Source organism: Vanacampus margaritifer, chromosome 9, assembly GCF_051991255.1.
Source record: "Vanacampus margaritifer isolate UIUO_Vmar chromosome 9, RoL_Vmar_1.0, whole genome shotgun sequence".
Lineage (NCBI taxonomy): Eukaryota > Metazoa > Chordata > Actinopteri > Syngnathiformes > Syngnathidae > Vanacampus > Vanacampus margaritifer.
The window spans coordinates 27,341,554-27,365,235 of record NC_135440.1 but is presented as its reverse complement, the minus strand read 5'-3'; the positions used below and the strand labels follow the sequence as shown (position 1 = coordinate 27,365,235).

At 40.7% G+C, this 23,682-nt stretch overlaps 3 protein-coding genes and 1 long non-coding RNA gene across 6 annotated transcripts; 2 read left to right on the top strand and 2 right to left on the bottom strand.

Annotated features, from left to right (window-relative positions):
* The first annotated feature begins 1,060 nt into the window (after nucleotides 1–1,060).
* rab42b (RAB42, member RAS oncogene family) lies at nucleotides 1,061–3,276 on the top strand. Its single transcript, XM_077576532.1, has 2 exons — nucleotides 1,061–1,473; nucleotides 2,458–3,276. Exons 1-2 carry the CDS (start codon nucleotides 1,256–1,258, stop codon nucleotides 2,900–2,902), a joined length of 663 nt encoding a protein of 220 aa, XP_077432658.1. The 5' UTR covers nucleotides 1,061–1,255; the 3' UTR covers nucleotides 2,903–3,276.
* Nucleotides 3,277–5,522: 2,246 nt separating this feature from the next.
* Nucleotides 5,523–7,878, bottom strand: taf12 (TAF12 RNA polymerase II, TATA box binding protein (TBP)-associated factor). The gene is made up of 6 exons (XM_077576533.1): nucleotides 7,711–7,878; nucleotides 6,832–7,018; nucleotides 6,672–6,749; nucleotides 6,458–6,572; nucleotides 5,919–6,007; nucleotides 5,523–5,825 (listed from the first exon to the last, which is right to left on the bottom strand). The coding sequence occupies exons 2-6, from the start codon at nucleotides 6,910–6,912 to the stop codon at nucleotides 5,790–5,792; spliced, it is 399 nt and encodes a 132-aa protein (XP_077432659.1). The 5' UTR covers nucleotides 6,913–7,018; nucleotides 7,711–7,878; the 3' UTR covers nucleotides 5,523–5,789.
* A 1,036-nt stretch (nucleotides 7,879–8,914) lies between these two features.
* On the top strand, nucleotides 8,915–21,979 carry LOC144058103 (hepatic and glial cell adhesion molecule). 2 transcript variants are annotated; one of them, XM_077576346.1, is made up of 7 exons: nucleotides 8,915–9,049; nucleotides 9,311–9,432; nucleotides 10,192–10,390; nucleotides 11,673–11,815; nucleotides 15,974–16,115; nucleotides 18,256–18,397; nucleotides 20,663–21,979. In XM_077576346.1, exons 1-7 carry the CDS (start codon nucleotides 8,998–9,000, stop codon nucleotides 20,751–20,753), a joined length of 891 nt encoding a protein of 296 aa, XP_077432472.1. In that variant the 5' UTR covers nucleotides 8,915–8,997; the 3' UTR covers nucleotides 20,754–21,979. The 2 variants fall into 2 exon arrangements, with proteins under 2 accessions (XP_077432472.1, XP_077432473.1); XM_077576347.1 differs by lacking the exons at nucleotides 8,915–9,049; nucleotides 9,311–9,432 and adding an exon at nucleotides 9,729–9,846.
* Nucleotides 10,152–17,883, bottom strand: LOC144058105 (uncharacterized). Of its 2 annotated transcripts, none has more exons than XR_013295385.1 (2): nucleotides 17,339–17,883; nucleotides 10,152–10,881 (listed from the first exon to the last, which is right to left on the bottom strand). It is a non-coding gene; the product is annotated as an uncharacterized LOC144058105 (long non-coding RNA). The 2 variants fall into 2 exon arrangements; XR_013295386.1 differs by having other exon boundaries at nucleotides 17,654–17,883.
* Nucleotides 21,980–23,682: the final 1,703 nt, after the last annotated feature.

The window sequence follows — 23,682 nt, the reverse complement described above, 5'->3', positions numbered from 1 at the left end:
CTATCTAAAAAAATAAATAAAAAATAGATACTTTCAAGTGAGGAATTACAACTAAGCAACTGATGAGTTGTGGTTGTACAAGTGTGCACATCCTCTTCCAGATGTGATGGCCCCGCCTCCAGAAACAATCACATGTTAAACGGGAGTCAATCTGCCAAAACCCTGAATAAAGTTCAGCTGTTCTACCGGACCTTTTTTCTTTTTCTTTCTTTCTTTATAGCTGAAGCCTAAAGATTTTGCTATTTAAAACTGGTCGCAAAAAAAAAAAACAAAGAAAGGGGCCATCTTAAATATAAACCCCTTTTTTTGTTTTTTTCTTTGGTACATTGATTTGCTGCACTGCAAAGTTTGTGTGCTGTTCATTTCTGTACTGCTTTTCCCAGGAGGACTTCGAATGATCAACTTCCTCTTTTCAGGCTGCACTTTTCCCCACAAGCGGATGAGCCTGTCAAGATAAAGTCCTCACCGCTTACTTACTTTCACATGAAGTATATCTTCATAACAGAGTGCACAACAGACCCATTATAACATTAGTTTATAAAATTTATCAAACTTCAATGTGTGAAAATTTCACTTAACAGTGAAGGAAAATAATGGGTTAATAAAAAAAAATTTTTTGTCTGAGATAATCATTCTTTAGATAATTATTCTTTACTCTCTACTTTCTTAGGATGTTTTGACTGGGAATATGGCATTTATAAGAGAGTGGAATTTGAGCATGTGGGTGGGAAAACTAGCACTCAAATTTAATAGGATCTTGCAATGATTTTGTCAAAAGGCTTCTCTTAAATAAAAGTGACGTGGGTGAGTAAAATAGTACAAGAAAAAAAGCGCCAACAAAGGTTTAACGTGTTCTAATAAAGCTACTCTGCTTTCTTTCTTCCAAGTTTGTAGTAACTTCACTCATTTATTTCTCCATGAAAATGTTTATATATATATATATATATACTGTAGTGATTTTTTCCTGCAAAACATCTTGAAGCTCGTTTGCAGTGCGTTTGTGCAGGTGTGCCTAATGAAGTGACCTGCAAGTGAACACAAACCTCCCACGTGTGCGCCGCGCCCACCTATGACGTCACGACACTCCTTCACTCCTCGTGTGTGAACAAGCAAATGTGAGCGACTCGGACGGCCCAACCCAGAATTGAAGGAAGCGCGCCCGTGTCGGCTGGAAGAAATGCAAGTCGCGCTCGGGTGCGAACATATGGAGCCCAAATAGGCTTTGGCTTTGGCTTTGGCTTTGGCTTTGGCGAGAATGGACCCGAGCCTGTGGCAGTACCAGTTCCGCATCATCATGCTGGGCGACTCGACGGTGGGCAAGTCGTCGCTGCTCAAGCGCTACACGGAGGACGACTTCCTGGAGGGCATCAACGAGACGGTGGGGGTGGACTTCTACGTGCACTTCCTGGAGGTGGAGCCCGGCGTCCGGGTCAAGTTGCAGTTCTGGGACACCGCCGGCCAGGAGCGCTTCAGGTGAGCCCGAACGGGAATGACTTTGAAGTGCGCCGCAGGTCAGGCGACCTCTGCTATTGTGACGATCCAGACGTTACGTTACGTCATCACGTTCAGTCACCGCCGTACTCGATTAGCCATTTTCAGCCGTAAAAAGTGAATATTTTGAATTCATTTGATGTCATAATTTTTCTTGTACAATTAATAGCTTTAAAAACACATTTTGCCACCTGCTGTCCACTGAAAATGACATCACAGGTGCTCAGTAAACAAATAACGACCAATCACGGCGCACCTGTTGTCTGGGTTTGGTCATGTGACATTAGCAAAGTGAGCCATGATTGGTCGTTAACTGTTTCTAGAACACGTGTCATGTCATCCTCAGTCAACAGGAAGTGGCAAAATGTGTTTTTAAAGGTATTCATTGTACACGAAACATAATAAAGTTATCTGTTTACTGCTGAAAATGGCAAAATTAATCAAGGGTCACTTTAACGTGATTTTTAACACTTTCTTCACATTCACTTTTTGAAAACATAAACATTTTAAAGAAAAGTAAGGAGAAAAAAGTTTGGGAGAAAATAAGTACAAAAGTTTTAAGAAATGTTAAGCGGTTTCAAAATAGGAAGTTAAGTTACTTTTTAAATACCCGGGATTTATTGACTAAGCACTATTTAATTTGTATCCCCCCCCCCCCCCCCCCCTGTCCAGTGGCAACAACTATCTCCATAATAACTAAGATTTTCCTCCTCAAAATGTTTGCCAAAAAAGAACCAAAAATCAACCAAATGGAAAACTGCTGATTTTTTGTTAGTTTTTTTGGTGGCCATTTCCCAATCCTTATTTGTATATGTGTGTACATCTGAAGCCGGTAAAATTCCAGCTTTGACTTCACAATGCAGGCAGTAATAAATTCCAGCCAAGCAAACTTGATGTTAATCTTCTTAGGGGAAAGCGAAAGCTGATTGTTTGACAACATGTCTGACGCCCGCCGGACTCTTCCAGGTCGGTGACGCGCTCGTACTACCGCAACTCGGTGGGAGGCCTGCTGGTCTTCGACCTGAGCAACCGCGCGTCCTTCGAGCACATCCGGGACTGGCACGCCGAGGTGTGCGAGCACGTGCTGCCCCACCGGGTCCTCTTTGTCCTGGCGGGCCACAAGAGCGACCGCGACGGCAAGCGCGCGGTGAGCCGCGACGAGGCCGAGAAACTGGCCGCCATCTTGGGCGCGCCCTACGTGGAGGCCTCGGCCAAGTCGGGCCACAACGTCAGGGAGGCCTTCGAGCTGCTGGCCCGCCGGATCTACCAGGGCCTGGCCAGCGGGGAGGTGCACCTGCACGAAGGCTGGGACGGCGTCAAGTGCGCCGTGCCGCTCGCTCTGCAGGAACACCGGAGCGGCCTGGCTCGGTCCGGCCCGGCCCGCAAGAACAAAAAGAAATGCTGTGACTAGACGGTTCACAAGCTCTTTCGCGCCATGGACCGGTTTTGCGTAAAACAATATTTGGATGGACTCTCATAGAAACATATTAAAATAGAAAGGGATAGCAGAACCCCAAGTGTGCTCCAGTACAAGGGCACCTCAATTTAACGCACTAATTGGGGTGAGAGGTCGCCCGTTAAATTGAATTTTTTTTTTCTCTGTGCCCTGAAAACCAACGCTAAACGTTTGGCAGGGCGCTGTGGTGGAAGTCCTTGAAAGAAACATCCATTTTGATGATCGTTGTGGGTGACCCGAGGCTCGTAGATCCACAGAAGCACGTCCAGTGTGTCCAGGGGCCCGACGTTGGTTCTGAATCTTTAGGCCATTGGGTTCAGAAGATGTCCTCTACGTAGAAATCAGTGGGATGGGTGCAGTACCACATGGCCCCCAGCAGAGGGTGCACTCACTTGATGGGTGAGGTAAGTGTTCCCCTCAAATCATGTTAGCAGTGCCTTTTCGCTCATTTAGTGTATGAGTGTGTGTGGGCGGAGTCAAACGTTCAGCCACTTGGCCTCAGGCTGAGGGTGTTTTGTGGTTTACGGCCGAAACACCCGGCGAAGCCTTCTGATAGCCACCACAACAAGAAACTTTCTTTTCCGATCTATGCAAGTGCTGAGAGTAGGGATTGTGACACCCAATCCTTAAAAACAACTTTGTGCTTCTAACACGTCCAGTAAAGTGTAACGTTACTAAATACAAATGAGCTTGAGTGCAGCTGGTTTCTTTCATAAACTGCAAGGTTAGCATGCTAACTTTTTTCACCTGCGGTACAATTGGATGCCATAAAGAAGGGCTTGACATAAAACTGTATGCTGTACCAAATATAGCGTGTACACATAATACACGGTGAGAGCTCGCTCCTGTAAACGTCAGCCACAATTATGAATAGCTAGCTAGGACAAGTGCGTGCCTATTGTGATGCTAAGCTAAACGCTTTCCACAGAGAGGTGTCAATACAGGTCCAGAAAGTAAAAAAAAAAAAAAAAAAACTGCCAAAGATGATCAACAGCAGGTTGAGCTGTAGTACTCAAGCCAAACTGTGGCAGGGCTTTTACTTCCTGGACAAACAAAAAATCATGAAACTACAACCACAATATGTGAAGCAATAAATGTGAAGCACGTCAAATTGCGCAATGGAAGGGCTCAGCGTCCATTTTGCTCTCCCCTAACCCGTTTTCGGGCCTCTACCGCATCTCCACTAACTAATTGACGACGAGGCGAGTGAGCAGATTTGTTTTCACGCTCCCAACGTTGACATTTGTCCGAAAAATGCCACGGGGCGCTTTTGGATATCGTCGGCGAGCAATGTGGACAAGTCGTCAAGGCAATTACTGTCGCGCCGGCTGTGAGAAATGAGCCTCCCGTGTCCCTGCAACATTTCTTTTGCCTCCAAGACACTTTCCCCGAAGACTCGCATTGATTAAATGGCGCTTTATAGCCCGAAAAGTCACTGGGAACATCATTGAAGCCCGGCGCTGTACATTAGTCAAGCGCTTTTCCTTCTGCTCTGCGAGGCTTTCTCGCCTTCTCGATTCCGAGATGCTCGACACGTGCATAAGAACGAGCGTTCGTGTGTTGGACAACTGATGAACTTCCAAGTATCTTTGTGCTGATTTGTGAGCGTTGGAGATGTTTTTTGAACACTTAATCATTTCATATTTGGCAAGCCTTCACCAAGGCCTTTAATTTCAGGTATCACTTGACGTGTTTTATTGCGAACTGATTTTTAAAAAATAAATACATTTGACAACACAGTCCAATATTGTGTAGTGATTCGTATAAAACGTCAAACAACCTTTATTATGCATCATGTCATTTTGGACTGATTTGTGTATCAAATGGTTTTGTAGATTGATTTTCAAGCGAAAAAATATTAAAACGTGTTTTTTGGTCATTGTATTATTTGAGTTTATGATTTTCTCATAAATAAATATTTGGAAAGCGTTCATTGTGAGCTTTCATTTGAGGTACGACTACATATGGTTTGTTGCAAATTGATTTTTGACCATTTCTACAGATGAAATTGAATCTCGAAATATTGTAGATGTTTGTGAAAAACGGCGAAGCTTAGTCAAAAGTCTAAATTCATGCACATTTGTGAGTTTATGAACCATTTGGTGTTTGAATACATTTTCAAGCAAAAAATGTTTTTGTTGTCTAGAATTAGATGACAAATAGTTTTTTGTTGTCTAAAATTACAATTTTTTTGTTGCCATTTTATAATTATTTTAGGGTATAGTGACAAATTGAGAGGCCTCATCCTGACCTTTTGAGATATGATGCAAAGTAGTTTTGGTGCAAATATTTTTTGACTTTGTTTCGAAGAGATCTGATTTAAAAAAAAAAAAAAAAGTTTTGTCATATTATCCTCAAAGGGTATATTGACTAATTATACATATATACAGTATTATGGGAACAGTTGCGGAAACTGTCACAAGTAAAAAAATTGTTTCTGTTTCTGTACTTTGACAATAATGACAAATAAAATGACAGAGGAAATGTTTGTTACATTTATCCCAAAAATGTTCACAACTACTTCGGCAGTTACATGAGAATTTTGTGTTGTTGTTGAGTCCTCCAAGTTCAGCAGTTGTCACAATCCAAACAGGTGATCAAGTTTATTGACATCAATGTGTTAACAAAACAGGAAGAAAACCAAAACACAACAAAAGAGTACATTAGCACGTGATGATGCTGGCAATATACTGCAAAATTAGGAAGACATAACAATGAAATACTAATGTCAATAAATCTCCTTTCCTCAACCCACGATACCTAAATGACGACCCCCCACCCCCCACCCCAAAAATGAAAGAAAAAATCCAAGGTGGGCATGACACAAAAAATGGGAGTCTTGCTACTTTTTGGTTGTCTTGCGGATCAGAGCCATCCTCTAGAGAAGAAGAAAGAAAATCAAATGAATGAGCTTGACTTGAATTGGATGATGAAGCGGAAGGAAGGACTACGGAACGTGTCGCTTGCGTACCTGTTTGTGAGCCTCTGTGGTGCACGCCTTCTTAAAGGGCCGGATCTCGTCTGACCCGTAACCCGGGATCCACATGTTCCATTGATGCTCTGACAAAAACAAACACATTCAAAATTAAAAGAAAAATACAAATGTACAATTAAAACAAATCTTATATTAAAAAAAAACATATATACATGTATTATTGGAACAAAATGATAGAAAAATACTAAAATATTATATAATTTAAGTTGCATATCACTATATTATGATTATGTGTTAGGTTCAGAAAGAATGTATGAATGTACAATGATGTATTTTATGCATATAATTGACACTCATTGAAGTGTATTGGGGAAGAAATTATCTTGTGCATTATACATTTTTTTTTACTTAGTCAATTAATCAGCATTTTCTTTCTTGCTAAAATTGGCATTGGCCTAAAAAAAAAAAAAATTCCATATCGGTCAGGCCCTAATTTGAAGGTCAGCAAAGTGTTCCTTGCCATTAGTGCAATCCACTTTCACGTCACCGTGACGATGTGGAGCGGAAAATCTCACCCAGGTGCAACTGGACGTCTTTGACTTCCAGGCTGTTGGACTTGCGATGGCGCGCCAGCTGACAGGCGGCTGTCACCACGCTCTCGATGAAGTCGTCGGCGATCTGCAGCAGCATCTGCGGGAACGCCGTTTCCAGTTACACTTTAAAATGCTGAAACGGCGGCGGGGAGGCGGAGGAACAAAAACACGAAGAAGCGTCAAAAGCGAGACGGACCTCCTCCACGTCCTCGTCCAGCTGCTCGTTCGGGTCGATTTCTCTCACCAGGTCTTGAAGCTTCTTCTTGCTCAACACCTGAAATTCATCATTTCAACAATTATTGGAATTTCCTAGCGCTATTCCATCCTCGCTTCGTCGAATGACGTCTCCGACCCACCTGAGATCCTTCAGGGCTGCTTCTGCCCGCAGGACCGGGCGCTCCGATCACCTTGACTGCCGTCGCGGTGCTGTTGGCCATGCCGGCGGCCTCGGGACGGTTGGCGGGTTGCACAAGTGTCGGGTCACTTTAAGAGCAAACGCTGCGGAGAGTGGATTATGTGCAAAGCGGGACCGCGTCCATAAATCTGCGGAATGACAGGGTAAAAGTGCCAGACCCACAACATTAGGGACACATGCTGAATTATTATCGTAGCTGCGTCTTTGTCTTTTTGACATTTAGCCAATTCCACGTTTCAAATCATTCACCGTTCAAAATATTCATGGCATGCCGTTTATTATATTCCACTTTACCTAGAATGAGATGTTTAAAAAAAAAAAGCTCCATTCCAAATTCTAAATATTCATCTCCTTTGAATCACCTCGGGAACTATTGAACGTTCCAAAATTCCAATTTTTCACGGTAAAATTACACACGTTTCCGCAATAAAATGCGTAAATTAAGACATTCCACATCATTAACTTTCCTGCCCACACCTCTTGACCGATCATCTGATTTATTTCAACCCAAAATTAATTTCTTACATTAATTACAATGCACGTCAAGCATTTATACGCAATTTCTAGTTACTGTAATGATTAGATGACTGATCGCTGAGAAAGCAGATGCTGCTCCACTTCCAGTCTTGTAATCAAATGTTTCAAAAAACATCGAATGATTTCCAAGGGAGATCTTGTGGCTAACGTGCAAAGTGGTCGCGTGTTATGCTAAAAACAATAGCAGCCGTGCAGCTATGACGTTAGCCGACGAAGCTAACGTTAGCGTCCATTCTGACACCGCCGTGTCTTATCAACGCAGCTCAGCTAATCTTCTTCTTACCCAACTACGCAGACATCATCTGTCCATGTTTTGGTGCCGCTAGAACGTGAATTCTGTGAGATCGATGCACAGAAGCACACCTCGCGCTGCTTCGAAGTAGCGCGCAACAAAAATAAAATAAAAAAAAACAGGCAGAGATTGTTTTTTCCACCCCACTACTTCCGGTTGATGACGTCTACTTCCTGTATTAATATAGCTCCCCTCTTCTGCCACTTGGAGGATAGATTGTGTCATTACAACTAAATACAATGAAATGGCCGTTATCAGTGAATATCGAACACCTTTTTTGCACCAATACCACCGAAAAAATATAATAAATAGTTTTACAATCATGACTAATAGAAGAAAAAGTTTATATTTCTTTGTACTCCCTTTCTGAACATGTGTTATATATCCTATATTTTTGTTGATATCAGTTTTATTTTTCTTATTTATTTGTGCCTCCCCCCATGAATGTTTGAAAAATAAAAAATAATTAAGTCTTTTTTACATTTTCGTACCACTTTTGCTATAGTATTCTGACTGATAAGTAAAGCTTTGCTGATTTTCTTGTAGCCTTCAACTTTGCTGTGTAAAGAAATGATTTTATTTCTCAGATCTTGTGATATTTCTCCTCCATGTGGTGCCATTGCTAACAGCGTGAAATGGGAAACTGTTTTCTTGAAGTAACACCCCATTTATAGTCAACTGTCTGCTTGACACCTGTGTTATGAATTATGAGACTCACCAACACGTTTCAAGTCTAATTTGGGCTTTTTGGTCTTGGCTCCAGAGACGTTCTGTGGGGTGTACTCATTTTTGCATCACCCTAATTGCAGTAAAACTGGAAATTTTGTTCCCTAATTTATATTATTAACCTTACTTTCATGTTATAAGTTAAACAGATGTTATATAAATTTAGTCTGGTCATCATAATGGAAATTGTTTTTGTTTTCATTGACATATTGTTTAAAGTTTAATTTTATGAAGGGGGTGTACTCATTTATGCTGAGCACTATATATATATATTTATATATACACACACACAAACAATTCATTTAGGAAGGGCTTAAGAACATTTTATGTAGGCTTGAATTAACCACAGGTAAAATAAACAAAAAAAATAAAATAAAAAATCAACAAAGTATTAGGCCTTCTTCTGAATGTATTCTGACCTGTTTGTCCACATAGGTAAGCCACACCTGCTTCAGCTCTGTGTTGACACCATTTTTATCGCTTTCCTTTTCCACAGACCAACACACAACTCCTCTTATATGCCTCCCCTAACAATTGTCAATTTAAAACGCAATGGATTCATTGTTTGTGTTTTTTTCCCTCGCAATGGCCTTCCAAGTTGATGGTAAATATTGTTTTACTCTATAACACCTCTAATAATTCTTCTATTTTCATATTGTTGTTGTTGAACAAGTACAAGGAACTTAAAGTTATGTTCAGTCAAAGGTAATATATGACTACATGTAATCTATTTTTAGTTTTCTGAAAGTGCAAGTAAATTTTGTTCAAGTAGAAGAAACCGTTTTAAAACTGCACTATAGCTGATTTTTTTCTCTCTCCAGGAAGTGAAAAGTTGATCATCGTTTCCTTTTTGTTTGCATTGCAGGAACTTTATTGATTCAAGGGCCAAAGCAGATTGTCATGCAAGGTGACAGTATGACACTGGAGTGCCTCTTTTCTGACAACAAATTCAATATCAGCCACGTTCGTTTCGAAACGTATTCCCAGGTGAGTTGTTTGAAGCGCTCCTCAGGCCTCCTGGCAAAGCAAACATCCTGCCTTGAGATATGAGCTGGATTGGTTCCGTGACCACACTCAAAACCTCAAATCATGCAATTGATCTCTTATGGAATATGGAAATATAGCATCCTATAATATTAAAACATTAATTGAAAACATAATTAAATAGGATGTGAAGAATTAAACAAATTATGTGCCAGGATTTAGTGCTGTGTGTGATCTGAATCTTGTTATCTTTTCTGGTGTGCCAGTTTTGGCCACCAGAAGGCAGTACTTCATATTACAGTCATGCAGACTCAAACGAAGAAGAATATACTTTTTTCTTCTTCTACTTCTACTATACCACTGCTCAATAAGGTGTTGTAAATGTCATTTTTTGGAGAGGGTTAATATAATATGCCGGTGAGTATTGTGATATTATCTGTCTACATGTGTTTTTGTGTTCAAAAATTAGGTGCTTAAAGGATAGTAGATCGCGATATTGATGCTAACATTAGCATGTCAATGGTATTTTCCATTCATGCTAGCATCAAGCTAGCAGGTCTTTCTTAAACACCTTGCTTTTGTTTTTAGAAAAAAAAAATCTTTGTATATATGACAGCGCATATCTTGAAAAACTCGTAAGACAGGTCAGTCGTCTCTCAAGCCATTTAGAAACCGTTTTAGTTGGGGGCGTTCACCATTTGCTTTACAGGTACAGACACAAGTACAAGAATATAGCTCTCATTTAATAGATTTTATGAACAGGTCGTGCAGATGTGGCAGACAGTGTGGCCGGGATCTTGGTGCTCCTACAACTTGAAGGTGGAGCAGGTGGATGACAAGATGGTGATGCACGTTCCCCACGTTGTGCTGTTTTTCGACAGCCTCTTCCGTTGCGTGTCGGACGAGCGCACGTTGAGCGCGCCGAACAGCGTTTCCGAGACGCTGTCCATCAAAGTGCACTGTGAGTACTGCTGCTAAAAGTGCTAAAAAAAGATGTATTCAGGTGCCTGGATCCAAACGTTTGGGTCTCTAGAATCTCTGGAAAGCAGAGATGGAGTTTCGTTTATACTGTATTTGCGGCTGCTCCAGCAGAAAAGAAAAACAGAAAAAGCAAAGATCACTTGCAGGCATGCAGCTCTCTCCTGTGCAAGGGACACAGGACCCCATTAATAGTTAATAACCGAAGGAATATCCATGCATGGCGCTGTTCGAAAGCTTTTTGCATATTCAAACTCTTTCCCTCCTCAGCAGGAGATCCAATTTATCAGCGCACTTTGCGTTCCACAGCATCGGTGGCACGGCCGCTCGGACTATCGGCGTCCTCGATCTTCTCTGTGGCCGTCCGTCCAATCGACCGGTGGCACTGCGCGATAGCCTCCCCGGCCTCATGGGGGGGATCAATAAGAAGTTGAGATTAGAGCGCGGCGAGAGGACAGGGAGGACGAAGGGCTTCTATTGAGATGGAAGAGAAAAAGAGCCATTATTCACAACACTCTTTCTCAATAAGTCCATTACTGTACTATCGTTATTGATGACTCCACATTATGAGTCACCATGAGGCTTTCTTACTTGAGTTTATCATTCTCGAAATTAGGCGTGAAAAAAATATTTTGCTCTAGGGATCTACCTATAGTTGTGAAGTGCAACCGTTAAACATAAAACAAAGGCAGTTACGCAGTGTGAATTTAAAACAACTGGAGCATAGCCTTTAAGTCCGCTAGCTTAATGCTAACGCTAATTACATCTACTGTATGTTGTGGCGCTTTAACCCTTTAAAAGGGATACTTGACTCACTGAGCCGTTTTTAGCAGTAAAAAGTTCATATTTGGTCCAGAATTAATTTGATAACTTTATTATTTTTCATGTACAAATAGTACCTTTAAAACACATTTGTTTTCCCACTTTTAAGATGACATCACCTAACGACCAATCATGACTCACCTGTTTTCTGGGTTTGGTCAGCAAACGGAGCCATTATTGGTCGTTATCTACTTCCTCAGCACAGCTGATGTCATCTTCAGTTGACAGCAAGTGGAACAGTCAGTTTTTAAAGGTATAAATTGTTCATGAAAAATAATAAAGTTATCACATGAATTATAGACAAAATATGATCTTCTTACTGTTGAAAATGGCTCGATGAGTCAAGTATCCCTTTAAGGCAATTAACTAAGCTATATGTTTTTATAAAGTACAATATTATGCAGTGCTAGTATTTTTCCTGATGAAAATATGTTTGATTGTAGATCTGGGAGATGTGCGTCTTTCCCGGGAAGGCTCCAGCTTCCTGCATCTGTCGGAGGAACTTCGCGTACGGCAAGGGGACGACGTGGCGCTCAAGTGCTCGTCCACCTCCTCGGAAGAGCCCAACTACTGCTGGTACAAGGAGGTGAGCCTTGAATCGGGATTTGGTTTTTCATCAGCTTTTTAATTAAATGTAATTCAATAAATTCAAATAAATAAATCCATCGTCAAAATTATAGGTACGATTGAGCGCTTGCTAATTTATGTAATTGTTTCTGTTTACACAATCAGCACAGTCAATATAACAACTATTACCAAAGTTAATGCTAGAGCGCACATGAAAAGTCTACACACCCCTGTTCAAATGGCAGGTTTTTGTGACATACAAAAATGAGACTAAGCTAAATCATGAAATGTTTTTTTTAACCTGTACACCTTAATTACAATAAAGAGCGGAATTAAGAGGGCAATAAAAAAAATTAAAATATTGATGAATGAGGAACTTTTTGTGTCAGCCTCGGTGGCTCTGCCCCACTGTCGTGTGGTGTTCCACAGGGATATATTTTGGGGCCTCTGCATTTAAAAAAAAAAAAAAAAAAAAAGTTTTTGCTGCCCCTTAAGAAATCGTGGTATTTATTTTCACTGGATGACGTCCAGATATATGATGTTTGGTCCCAGTGACCGCTTGTTCATCGCTGGGCCGTTTCCGCTTGCTCGCTGTCCATTTTTAAAACTGGTCTTAAAACACATTATTTCTGTTTGGCTTTTGACTCAGCATGAGACTCGGCATTGTAGTGTTTTATGGTGTTTACTGCTTTTATGTTATTAATTTAGTGTTTTGTTTTTGTATGTCTGTTTTTACTCCATGTACGCCACTTTGTATGCAGCGATAGTTGTTTTTAAAGTGCTCTATAAATAAAGTTGAGTTGAGCTGAGAAGAAAAAAGGGCACTTGTTTTGGGTCACGGCACAAGGGCCCGCGCTTGAGCACCGCCTGGCGGCTTTGTGTGCACGTCAAAGCTGCTTCTTTGCCTTTTGTCGTCATCACGCCCGGCTGATGTCAAGTGAAGCTCGCCTATTTAAAGACCAACGAGGTCCGGACAAGATCAAGGCGAAAAACAAAGCATTGCATTATTCAAGCGCTGCGCTGCATGGAAACGAATGTGACACGTCGCGACAGTGAATGTGCCAAGCTGGCAAAAGTTGATGAATTGGCAGCCGCACGCCAGCTTCAAAATCAACGTCAGAGGCCGGGCAGACAATACAAAATGTCAAATCAATACTTGTATTGATTTTGAGCGCAATGGAAGAGGGTCAAAAGTCAAGGGAGTGTCGACATCGTCATTCAAGTCTTCTTGGAGCCGCAAATACGACGCGAATGTCGAGTGAGGGCCACATTTGTGCAGATGCAGCAAAAAGATTTGTCAAGTTCTTCTCTTTATTTGTTTTTTTTCACATTTCTTTTAATTTCCTCATGGAAAATAAATGTTACATTACAATGAATTTCAATATTTAGAATAGGAAAAAAATCAATACATTTAATGAAAAGTGAAATAAACTGTAAATATGCTTGCAGTTAATTAAATCAATGCTGCAACTAAAAATTATTTTCATAAAAGATGAATCTGTTGATTATTTTGTTGAATGCTTAATCAACGATTTGGATAAAAAACACATTTATTAAAAGCAGGACATGCACTCGGAGAATTAAGATTTTTTTTGGGTGCTACTGGGTGTAAACCATTTGAGAACCGCTCTTATTATAAACAATACAAAGATAATTTTTTTGTGTTTAAAAAATAATTTCTAAAAAATTAAAATATAATGAATCAAACTGAAAAAATAACAACTCTAATTGAGTTTGATAAATGTTCTAAAAACTAAATAACACAAATTATGCAAGATATTTCAATAAATCAAATATGTAGGAATTAACATAATAAAATGATTCCATCTCTTGTTGATGAGGTGAGTCCAAACAAAAAATAAAATTATTACTAGAATCAGGGATGGGCGGGTACCAATACTGGCTATTGGGTACTCTTGGAGGCTGCCGATACCAGCCCCCGATACATAATGCAATTTGACACAATGGCCAATCATCATCTGCGTCACAAAGTACTCAAGTGTGAGTAGTCGTACTGTTATCAGTCTGAAAAATGTGGTATCGTACATTGCTAACTAGAACCTCCCCACACACAAAAAAAAGAAGAAGAAGATGTAAATCATTGCCAGACATGTATTTGTGAGAAGGATGCTAACTAGGCATCACGGGAAAATGTTCACTTTTCACAGTCTCAGCCATGTTAGGGAGCTTGTTCAGGGTCAACCCTCTGCCGGCTTTTCTTGTGCTTTTCCCGCTTCCGTCGATGTGGCGAATGTTGGCGTGCGGCGTTTGCGCTTCCTTGAAGCTATTCAACACCTGCCGGCGTCCTCGCTCGCCTGTCAGCGTGACTGACAGCTCTGCGGCAACGACTGTCAGTCCCGCCGTCAACCGAGCGACGGGGAGGAGTGTCGTGCCGTCTTCCCGCGCGAGTTTATCTGCCTGCCGGATTTTGGGCCGTCGGGGACGCGGCATCCCGGCGTCCCCTTTTGACGGACAGCAAAGGGTGGGCGCCGGTCATGACGGCGGGACACGGACACAATCGGGGGCCGCGTTCTTTGCCAGCCTGCACATTTGCATACAAAATGACGCTTTGGCCAAAGCTGGTCTGTTTATTTGTTTCTTTTCTGGCTTGGGCGGAATCCTCTTAATTCTCATGCATTCCAATTGAAATGGTCTTTGTTGGCAGGCGTGGCAGCTCCAAGGAGCCAAAATCATTTGCATGGCGTAATGTCTTTTTTTGCGGGCTTGTTGTGTTGCTCCTTCGCGCCACCGCCACCGCCACCGCCACATTTGTTTGTTTGTTTGTTTGGAGCGCCGTCTGGCAAATAGCGATGCTATTTGCGTGTCAGGATTCATCCCTTGCTCCCTTGCCATCTCATTACGCGTTGGTGTCGCCCGCGCGTCTCCTGCCGTTGCTGTTGTTGCATGGCTCTCTTTGCAGACGGCCGCGTTATCTAGGTTGTTGACTCATGGCAACGCGGGCACCCTTTCTGTTTCTTCGGTTCATACTTTGACTAAATCGACTTTTAAGTGCTTGTTTTTAGGGTTATATGAGAGAAAAAATGGATTCTTCTGAGTTTTTTTGGGGGATTTTGAACAAATAACATTTTTTTTTAAAACCAACTTCCCCATATGACTTTTGATTTGTGTCATATTTGATACATCCGGTCACAATGCTTTAAATTCGTACGTTTATAACCGTCAAAAATAATAAACACGCATATAAAACATATTAGCATTTTTAAAAATCAGAACAAACATTTCCCACTATTAATAAGTATAGGTGTCTTTCCTTTTTCAATTGGGCCGATCTTGCAAGGTCGCTGGAAAAGCCATCAGCTGGCCCTCTAACGGATTTTCCGTGCAATGCATGTGTCAGATCATATACATCAGGGTTTTAATGGTGAAAAAAAACATTATACTCATGAAATAGTTCCAAATGTCTTGTATTGAACCCATTTCTCCCAAAAACGTATAATTATGTTCTATTTTAAGTATTACCAGCGTCTCAACAACGTATTTATACGTTGTTTTTTATGTTAGAGCATCCAGAAGGCTTTGATGCGGCCTCTGAACTGCAGAGAAATGTTGAAGCAATGGTAGAAATTACGCCAAATGGCCAAAATGTGGCAGCAGAGTATAAGAGATAAACCAGGGCCATGTTGCAAAAAGCTCTTTTCCCCACAGTTTTTAACAGATTTGTGAGTAATGATTAAACTTCGCTATATTCTAATGCTAATTGCTGCAATACAGAAACAGATAAAAATATACTTTTTTTTTCCTGATGAAAGAAGATACTCTAATCTTTCTTTTGGTAGGTTCCATGTTTTTATAGCAATAGGACACAATATTCCGCGGGCCTTGCAAAATTAGTCAAACTCCAGTCAAACAGCCGGAAGCGAAGGGGGTTGCTTCAGCCAAATTGGCTGCCAGTGATTGAATTAATATGATGCGTTTGATGTTATAGGGTAAAGAGGGTTAAAGTGTCGTTACATGTTTTGCCATTTTAAAAGTCTTTGTTCCCTTAGAGCAAAAACATGTCTTTTAAACATTTTCTTTTTCTCAATTTTCTCAATTCTTATCGACTGTAAGCATTTTATATTCAAGCAGGCTTTCCCCCCCAGTGTTTTATTAGCCAGGCCGCCCAACCAGGCTCTGCTTAGAGAGAGTTCAACCTTGAACTTCCTGTTCCCTTCAGGGTGACGACTGGATTCTGCCCTTGCCCGTGATGACACTGAAGAAAGTGAGCGCCACCGATGGCGGCGTGTACACGTGCACGGCCGAAAACCCCGCCGTGCTGCTCAACAAAACGCGCAGTATAAACATCGTCGTTCTGCCTGGTAAGCAAAACTCAAGTCGGGCAACATCTCAAAAGTGATCTGGAGACATGAAAACTGCTATCCGTAAAGTCCAACACAATATATGAAAGATTCTGAAACATTCTTATTTTTATTATTATACAGGTTTCCGTATTATAACGCATTATTCAATACAATACTTTTATATATTTATGTAATTACCCATCATTATTGTTATAGTAAAAAGTATTCCACATCATTCCACATGCATTCAAATATTAGCATTTAGCTTTCAGCATTCACATGCAATTCGTCTAGTTTGAATATTTGAACCTTTCCTGCACTCCGTCTTAAGTTCGTCAATTCATTTTCTACGTCGTCACCAATAAACAAACGTTCGCACTTTTCCATCTGTTTTGTGTTGCAAACGCGGCGCCTGGCGTAAACGGCGCCTGAGACTCCGCAGGGACGATCAAACGCTTGATGGCCGACGAGCGTAATGAAATGTGAAAGTCGTCCCAAGTCGCGTCAATCGGAAGCGCGGGCGGTCTTGACGGCGGCCGTCCCGCCGGACTGACGCTTCGTCTTTGTCCCAGCAGGCTAACGGTCTTATTTTTCACCGCCGCTAATTACATTACAACATTCCCGGCTAATCCAATTAGGGCGCCTCATCTGTCTCCATCATCTTTATCGGTGACCTGTGAGAGGACGGCGGCGTTGCCATGCGCCGGCCTTTTTTTAAACGTCGTCCTCTCTCTTGCGCACTAAAAGTGTCATGAAGCTGCTGTGCGTTATTTATTATGGGCGAGATCGTACGACTGCGGCAATTGACTCGCGGGTCGCCGGCGTGCCAAAGTGTCTCCGTTCGCTTCCCCCAGAGCGCGTCTGCTAATTAAACAGGAAATCTCTCCGGGATGCTGATAATGATTTTTCATCCTTGAAGGGCTCTGGAATGTCACATTTTGCTACTTGTGCTGGAAAGGCGCCAGATAAAATCATTAAAAATCAGACCTCGGCGAATATTGCGTATTTTGTATTTTCCAAAATCAATCTTATAACATCATCATTTTGTTGGAAAGTTGTCATTGTAATTAATAAATGTCAAAATTCCCAAACAAAAGTAAACACAAAGGTTACGTAATCAACTTCAGTTTTTCGCAGGGGAGAAGAACCGGCTAGCCTGCAAATTGCAAAAATCCATGTATAATTGTCGCCGATTATTAGCGACGGGCGAGTATCTCTATCAGGACGATATCGGGTATCACCTGTTTTCGGAGTTTGGTCATGTGATGTCAGCCGCCAATCGAGCCGCAATGAGGGTGCGCAAGTCAACCGGCTGCTATCTTCGTGTGGGAGAGGAGGCGGACACGTAAGGGTGTCGTCATAAAGTAGAAGACGTCATGAAGTCATCAACCGACATCAAGGCGGCTGGCGACCCACGGACGGAGCCGCGTAGGTTGAGAGGCGATACAAGTTAGAAAAAGATACGCATAACCGTATCACACCAGCAAGTTTTAAAACAAGCCAAGCAACCGTAGCCAAGATGTCAACAGTCGCTGATTCCCACCAAAAGTACTCACCGACTTGAAGCCTCACTCAGCGATAAGCAGCCATGCAAAGATGGAAGGGGAGCGCCAACGTTTATACATATCATTAAAAAGGGGAAAATCCATCACAGGCCAACAGCTACGGATACGGAGACGAAGAACAGCGGTAAACACCGCGGCGAGTGACGGCGCGAGAAGGTTCAAAGAGACACGTTTCCGGCTACGCTCGTCCTTTATACACGAGGGTCACGTCAGCCGGAACAATGGACATATCTTTTATGAATTCTTTCTCCAGTGACGCGCTTGCGCGTGGGGGATTTCCGTGCTGTTTCAGCACCGCCACCTAGTGGTCGGGAGGGACGAAATACAACTAGTGGGCTTGCATAGAACATATTCAAATAGATACTGTATAAATAAAGAATGACACATCAAAGAATCTTATATATATATATATATATATATATATATATATATATATATATATATATATATATATATATATAATAAAAATATTTAAAAAGTGGGTTTAAACATCCCTTGCGATTACAATTGCAAATGAAATGATAACTAAAATACATCCTGCAAATAATGGAAAGGTTTTGGCTGACTTGATGCCTCCTGACTGCGATCCACAGAAGAGGGCAGTTGGTTCGAGAACAACAGCGGCCGTCTGGTGCTGATGACTTCGTTGGTGGCCACCTGCGGCCTCTCCATGCTGGTGGCCGCGTTGAGCGTTTGCATCTACCGCAGGAGGAAGAGAACCGACACCAAACCCATGTAAGCCACACCCGGTAACAAAGGATAAAAAAATAAGTCATATTTTACAGAAAAAGTCCATCAAAATCACAACTTTCAACTTGAATACTCGCCGCATTGCACTTTTTTTTCCTCATAAAAATCTCGGTTTTGTTGTCGGAAAATTACAAAGTTTTTTTTTAAAATTAATTAATTAATGTAACTTCAGTTTTGTGATATTGCATGAGTTATTCTCATAACATTGCAATTATTTTACTCATAAAATTAGCACAATATTTGGATTTCATTATCATACAATAAAAAATTCTTTTAAAAACAATTCTTCTAAATTTAAGACTTTATTAAGACTTTATTTTCATAATTTTTTTACACAATATTATAACATCAGTCTTGTAATATTTATTTATTTTTGTCATTAATTAAAATTAGGAAAATTAGGAGTTAGAATTAGAACTGTTTTTCTCTCACAAAATCACATCTTAAAATCTTAGCATAAATTTCTAGCATTGCGTTTTTTTCACATAAAATTGATATTGTATTTTTGTACTTTCTCCTGAAATTGCATTATTTATTTGTGTAACATTGCAACCCCCCTGCTGCACAATAATATATATGATAGAGAATGTTTTTCTATCACGTAATAATACATTATTGTTGTAAATTTCCACTATAACTTGATACTTTCTCTCATGAAATCACAGGTTTGGTGACATGAAAAATTCCCTCTTAAAATTCTGACTTGAATCCTCTCCCAATTTTTCTCCAACTTTGTTCTCGTTATTGACAATATTAAGACTTTATTCTCAAGACTTTTCGTGTGTAAGCGCTTACGTAAGCAAGCACCGCTGCTCTCATCTTACATGGAAAGCCAGATTTTGTGCAAGTTGGTGCTTGTCCTCATCACTTCCTGTTTGTGTGCTTTTCTTCTGTTTGTGTCGTGAGTGTGCGTTTGGTGCGTGCGTGCGCGCGCTGCCTGAATATCTAAGTGTATCTCAGCAGGTCCAAACGACCCGCCCGCCCCCGCCGCCGCTGACCTATTAACAGCAGCTTTAAGTCGTTGGGAATATTTGAAGTGTAAAAAGCACCCCGACAGCGCAACATTAATGGAAGTCACGTCAGAGTTGGCCGGTGACGGCATGCTAATTTGCGCCGTGACCCCCGCCGCTGCTTTGCTGCTTGACCTCTTCTCCACGTGCGGCAAGATTTGCATTTTCATCTGAAATTGGCTGATTCATGCATATTTATGATGCGGAAAAAAATGTCTCTTTCTTATTGAGCCTTTACATTTAAATGAATCCCCGGATAATTATTTGCATTTCTTACACTTTGATGCCGTTTTCGAGCTTAGTTGTTCAAATTCAGTGTAAGTGCAGTATTTGAATTCAAAATAAGTGCAAATTGGCTGGCGGACCCGCAACCCTAACAAGGACAAAGCACAATAGAAAATGCATGAATGAAATATAAAAATAGAGAATTCGAGATTTTTTTTGAGGTTCAATTTTTTCGCTACAATCAACCATCGGTGCTGAAAGTTTTCGCGCAAAGAAAATTCAACTTCTCTCACATCGTATTTGACAACAACTTGAGTTTCAAATGAGGAATTATCTTCTAAAACTTTTTCGCATTGTAGCTATTTTCACATTTTTGTCCTCATAATAATAGACTTTATTTGAATAATACTGTCTTATTAGATTTTCTATGAGCTTTAGTCTTGTAAGAGGTTTTTTTTCTCTAAAAAATACCATTGTCATGGCACTTTTCCCAGAAATTGTATTCTTGTAATATATATATATATTTTTTGTCATAAGTCTTTTTTTCTCTTGTAATACTATACTATATATTTTTGCATGACAATGAAATCGGACAATGAAAGTCTTGGAAAATATTTTTTCTTATAAAAATTGTGACTTTTTACCCTACTATCATAATATTACATTATTCTCATAATTCATTCTTGTCAAACTTTTTTTTTGTAATGTCATTTATTTGTGTGCAAATCAGGCCTAATAACAAAAAAAACCCCAAATCTCATAAAAATGATGACTTTTCTTCATTTGAACACAACTTGATGAGCCATAATTGATGGTTACCTGAGCAACTGTGATGTCATTTTCAGAGTGGCAAAATGGCCGCCCCCCTGAAACTGATAAAAACAGCTGGATTTTGCACAATATCAATCAGAATGTCATGTTTAGATTAGTGGGGTGTCGCATACAATTTTGAGACCGTTGCCTCAGGTACTTCCAAGCTTCTGATGGCGCCCGCCTGTCTTTTTGGTTTCCATAGCGATGACAGGTCCCAGACCAAGCCCGTCTACAAGGACAGCTCGGAAGCTCTCCACGTCAAATGCGACAAGCAGCCTCTCATCGCCGTGTGACGGCAAGCAAGAAGTGACTAAAGGTGGGCAATTTTCTGCCATTTTATTTGCCGGCGTGGAAGGTGATGAGCGATCCGCTTTTTAGCTTTCTTAGCATCTCGCGCGTATGCACTTGAAAATCAATGTTCCCGCTTCCTCGGAGTTTGTTGATTTCTGCGTTGATGTCTTCATCTGGTTCCCATGACAGCATTTAACACGTTGCAAGCAGCGTTTCATGACCTTTGCACTTGCCGATTGTTGATTTCATGAAGACCATTTTACAAACCGCCCACAATGTGCATTATGAATAACAATCATGTACAATCAGGGTACAATCACACTTTGGTGAAGCACTTTTGAAGGCGTAAAGAGTCAATGTGGACTCTGAGTACAGCAAAGTCGTGTTTTTTTTGTTTTTTTTTTACCTTCGATCGGTGACAATCAGCGATATACAGAGTCCGTATAAAATACATTTGCTTTTTCATAGTCGTACCCATTGACTTTCATAGTCTGACACTCATTGAACACATTTACATGTATTTTACACTTTTAACACATTGTAAAGCATTTGTTTTTGTTTTTTGAGAGCTCAGTATTGTTCATTTGGTAATTTTACCGATTTGACCTGTCATCATTGTAAAGCATTTTATTGCAAGCATAAATGCACTTTTTGTAGTTTCTGCGTACATGTGCCTTTAGGAGGCGGGGCTTGATGGGGTGGTGTGTGGTATGCTTGTGTATTTGACTGTTATCCCGGGGTTCAACAAAGAGCTGAAAATGCCTTTCTACATTGGAGCGAATTTGATTTTTGTTTGGGTATCTAAACTGTGTTAAATAATCAAGTGTGAAAAGACATAAATCACTCTAGCAAAAAAAATGGTGAAACAGGAGCATGCGACTTGTTACTTTTTTTCCCTGCAACTTAATACATTACAAAGGTGAATACAATACAAGCCAAAGAAAACAGAACAAAAATTACGCTTGATGTATATTTAGCGAGAAATGTTGGTTGAATTCCAAATTCCTCAGCGGGCAATTGAAGCAAAAAAGATAAATGGAAAATATAATGATGTCATATGTCCAATTTGATTGCTGGAACATCATTTCTTATATTACCCTCTAGAGGGCATAGTTGCATGCTAGCCAGGGATTTGCGATTACGGGATATGTTGTGAAGTAAGCATGTTTTACTCACCTTATGGCTTTGTGAATGTTTTTTCTACTTGTTCAATAAAATTCTTTGCTGAGCTCAGACTCGTGATGTTGAACACGTGACACACAAGCTGCACTTGATGGGCGGCGGCGACGACATTGCATCAGTGCACACACAGCAAGCTTTTTTCACAGCAGCGCCATCTTCTGGATGTGGTGAGTCACTGTCTCACTTGCCCCGAGTGGACTGCAATTGTGAAAACGAAAAATGAATTCCTTGATTTGCACCAAAATTGAGGAAGTAAACTACAAAATGAAATGGCTTAAAAGAATGGAATAGGCCTACAATTGATTCATTAGTCTATGTTAATAAAATATGCCAGTACTGCCGAAAAATTCAGTAGAAATTGACTTTTGGCTACAATCCTGCTAACTAACTAACTAACTAACTGCATTGCTATTGGTGGGGTGCCACTCTGCTGTTTGTTTGTCCTCCATTAGTTAACAGTCATTTCCTGGTTCTAGCTGCCAGATGACTAACTAGTTAAATATCCGGCTACTTCCTGATCATAACTAACTGACAGACTGGCTGATGAACCAATTGTTGTGCTACTTCCTGGTTCTAGCAAGGTGTCTACCTAACTGGTGGTTGTGCTATTTGCAGAGCACCACTATTTATAATGCATGTCCAGCCATTACCAGGTTACTTCCTGGTTCTAGCTGGTTAACTAACTAGTTAGCTGCAGGCTACTTTCTGGTTACAGGGATGTGATTTTTCCGCTAATTCGCGGAATTCCGCTTTTTTTTTATCTCCCCCCCAAAAAAAAAAAAAATCAGATTTTTTTTTTTTTTTTTAGTAGTAGTTCATTGTGTATGCACATGACTCCGACAGATAACATCTTCTGCTATAACAAAGACATTCGTGGTATGCTCTAATATGAGTTACTTTTCATTTGGTCATGATACAATTATTTGTTCATGAAATTTGAACTCTTCAACATTATTTATGTGTTAACTTAGTAATCACATTAGTTAGATATGATGATATTCTCAGTGATAGTTTTTAAAAGCAAAGGCAGTCCAATGTTTTTGAATGTGACTGATTTTGAGTTGACTAAAACTGCCATTTTATATGGGATAGTTCAATATACATTGAAAATTTATGCTGTTGTTTTGTCTATTTCTTTGTCATGTGAGTGCATTGAAAGTACTTAAAAACACGGAAAACCCATGAGCTCCGGGGGGCCTCGCCCCCCTTGTCCCCCCGTCAGGGCACTGCCCTGGACCTAGCTGGGTGCCAGCGGCCCCCAGACCCCCGGCTAAATTTTCAGATAATTTCACTTTGGTCCAATCACATCCCTGTGGTTATAACTTACACACTTGACTAATGAACCAATTATTGTGCTATTCACAGAGAACCACTTTGACTTTTTTTGGTCCATCTGTTAGTCATGCCATACTCTTGCTCGTTAAAACAGGCTACTTCCTTGTTCTAGCAAGCTGCAAGATAGCTAGCTAGCTAACCAATGGTTGTGTTATTTGCAGAACACCACTGCATTTTGTTTGTATGTTCAGCCATTAGTAAGCATGTTACTAATTAGTTTTAACTAACAGTTATGCTTTTTGCAGTTAGTTTTTTGCCATCCCTTAGTTAGCAGGCTAATTCTGGATTCTAACCAACCGACTGACTGATTGACTGCACGGCTGACTAACTGTTACTGTAAGTAATGAACAGCCCGCTGAGCGTGTCGCTCAAAGTGAGCATTATTATTTTGGCGCAGGCAGGCAGCATCGTTCC

Excerpts from the sequence above, each read along its gene's own strand:
- rab42b (XM_077576532.1), top strand. The coding sequence starts at position 1,256 with ATGGACCCGAGCCTGTGGCAGTACCAGTTCCGCATCATCATGCTGGGC. Across the intron at positions 1,474-2,457 it reads GCCGGCCAGGAGCGCTTCAG|GTCGGTGACGCGCTCGTACT; the intron begins GTGAGCCCGAAC and ends GGACTCTTCCAG.
- taf12 (XM_077576533.1), bottom strand. The coding sequence starts at position 6,912 with ATGGCCAACAGCACCGCGACGGCAGTCAAGGTGATCGGAGCGCCCGGT. Across the intron at positions 6,008-6,457 it reads AGACGTCCAGTTGCACCTGG|AGCATCAATGGAACATGTGG; the intron begins GTGAGATTTTCC and ends TGTTTTTGTCAG. Across the intron at positions 5,826-5,918 it reads CCACAGAGGCTCACAAACAG|AGGATGGCTCTGATCCGCAA; the intron begins GTACGCAAGCGA and ends CTTCTTCTCTAG.
- LOC144058103 (XM_077576346.1), top strand. The coding sequence starts at position 8,998 with ATGGATTCATTGTTTGTGTTTTTTTCCCTCGCAATGGCCTTCCAAGTT. Across the intron at positions 9,050-9,310 it reads AATGGCCTTCCAAGTTGATG|GAACTTTATTGATTCAAGGG; the intron begins GTAAATATTGTT and ends TTTGCATTGCAG. Across the intron at positions 18,398-20,662 it reads AGAACCGACACCAAACCCAT|CGATGACAGGTCCCAGACCA; the intron begins GTAAGCCACACC and ends TGGTTTCCATAG.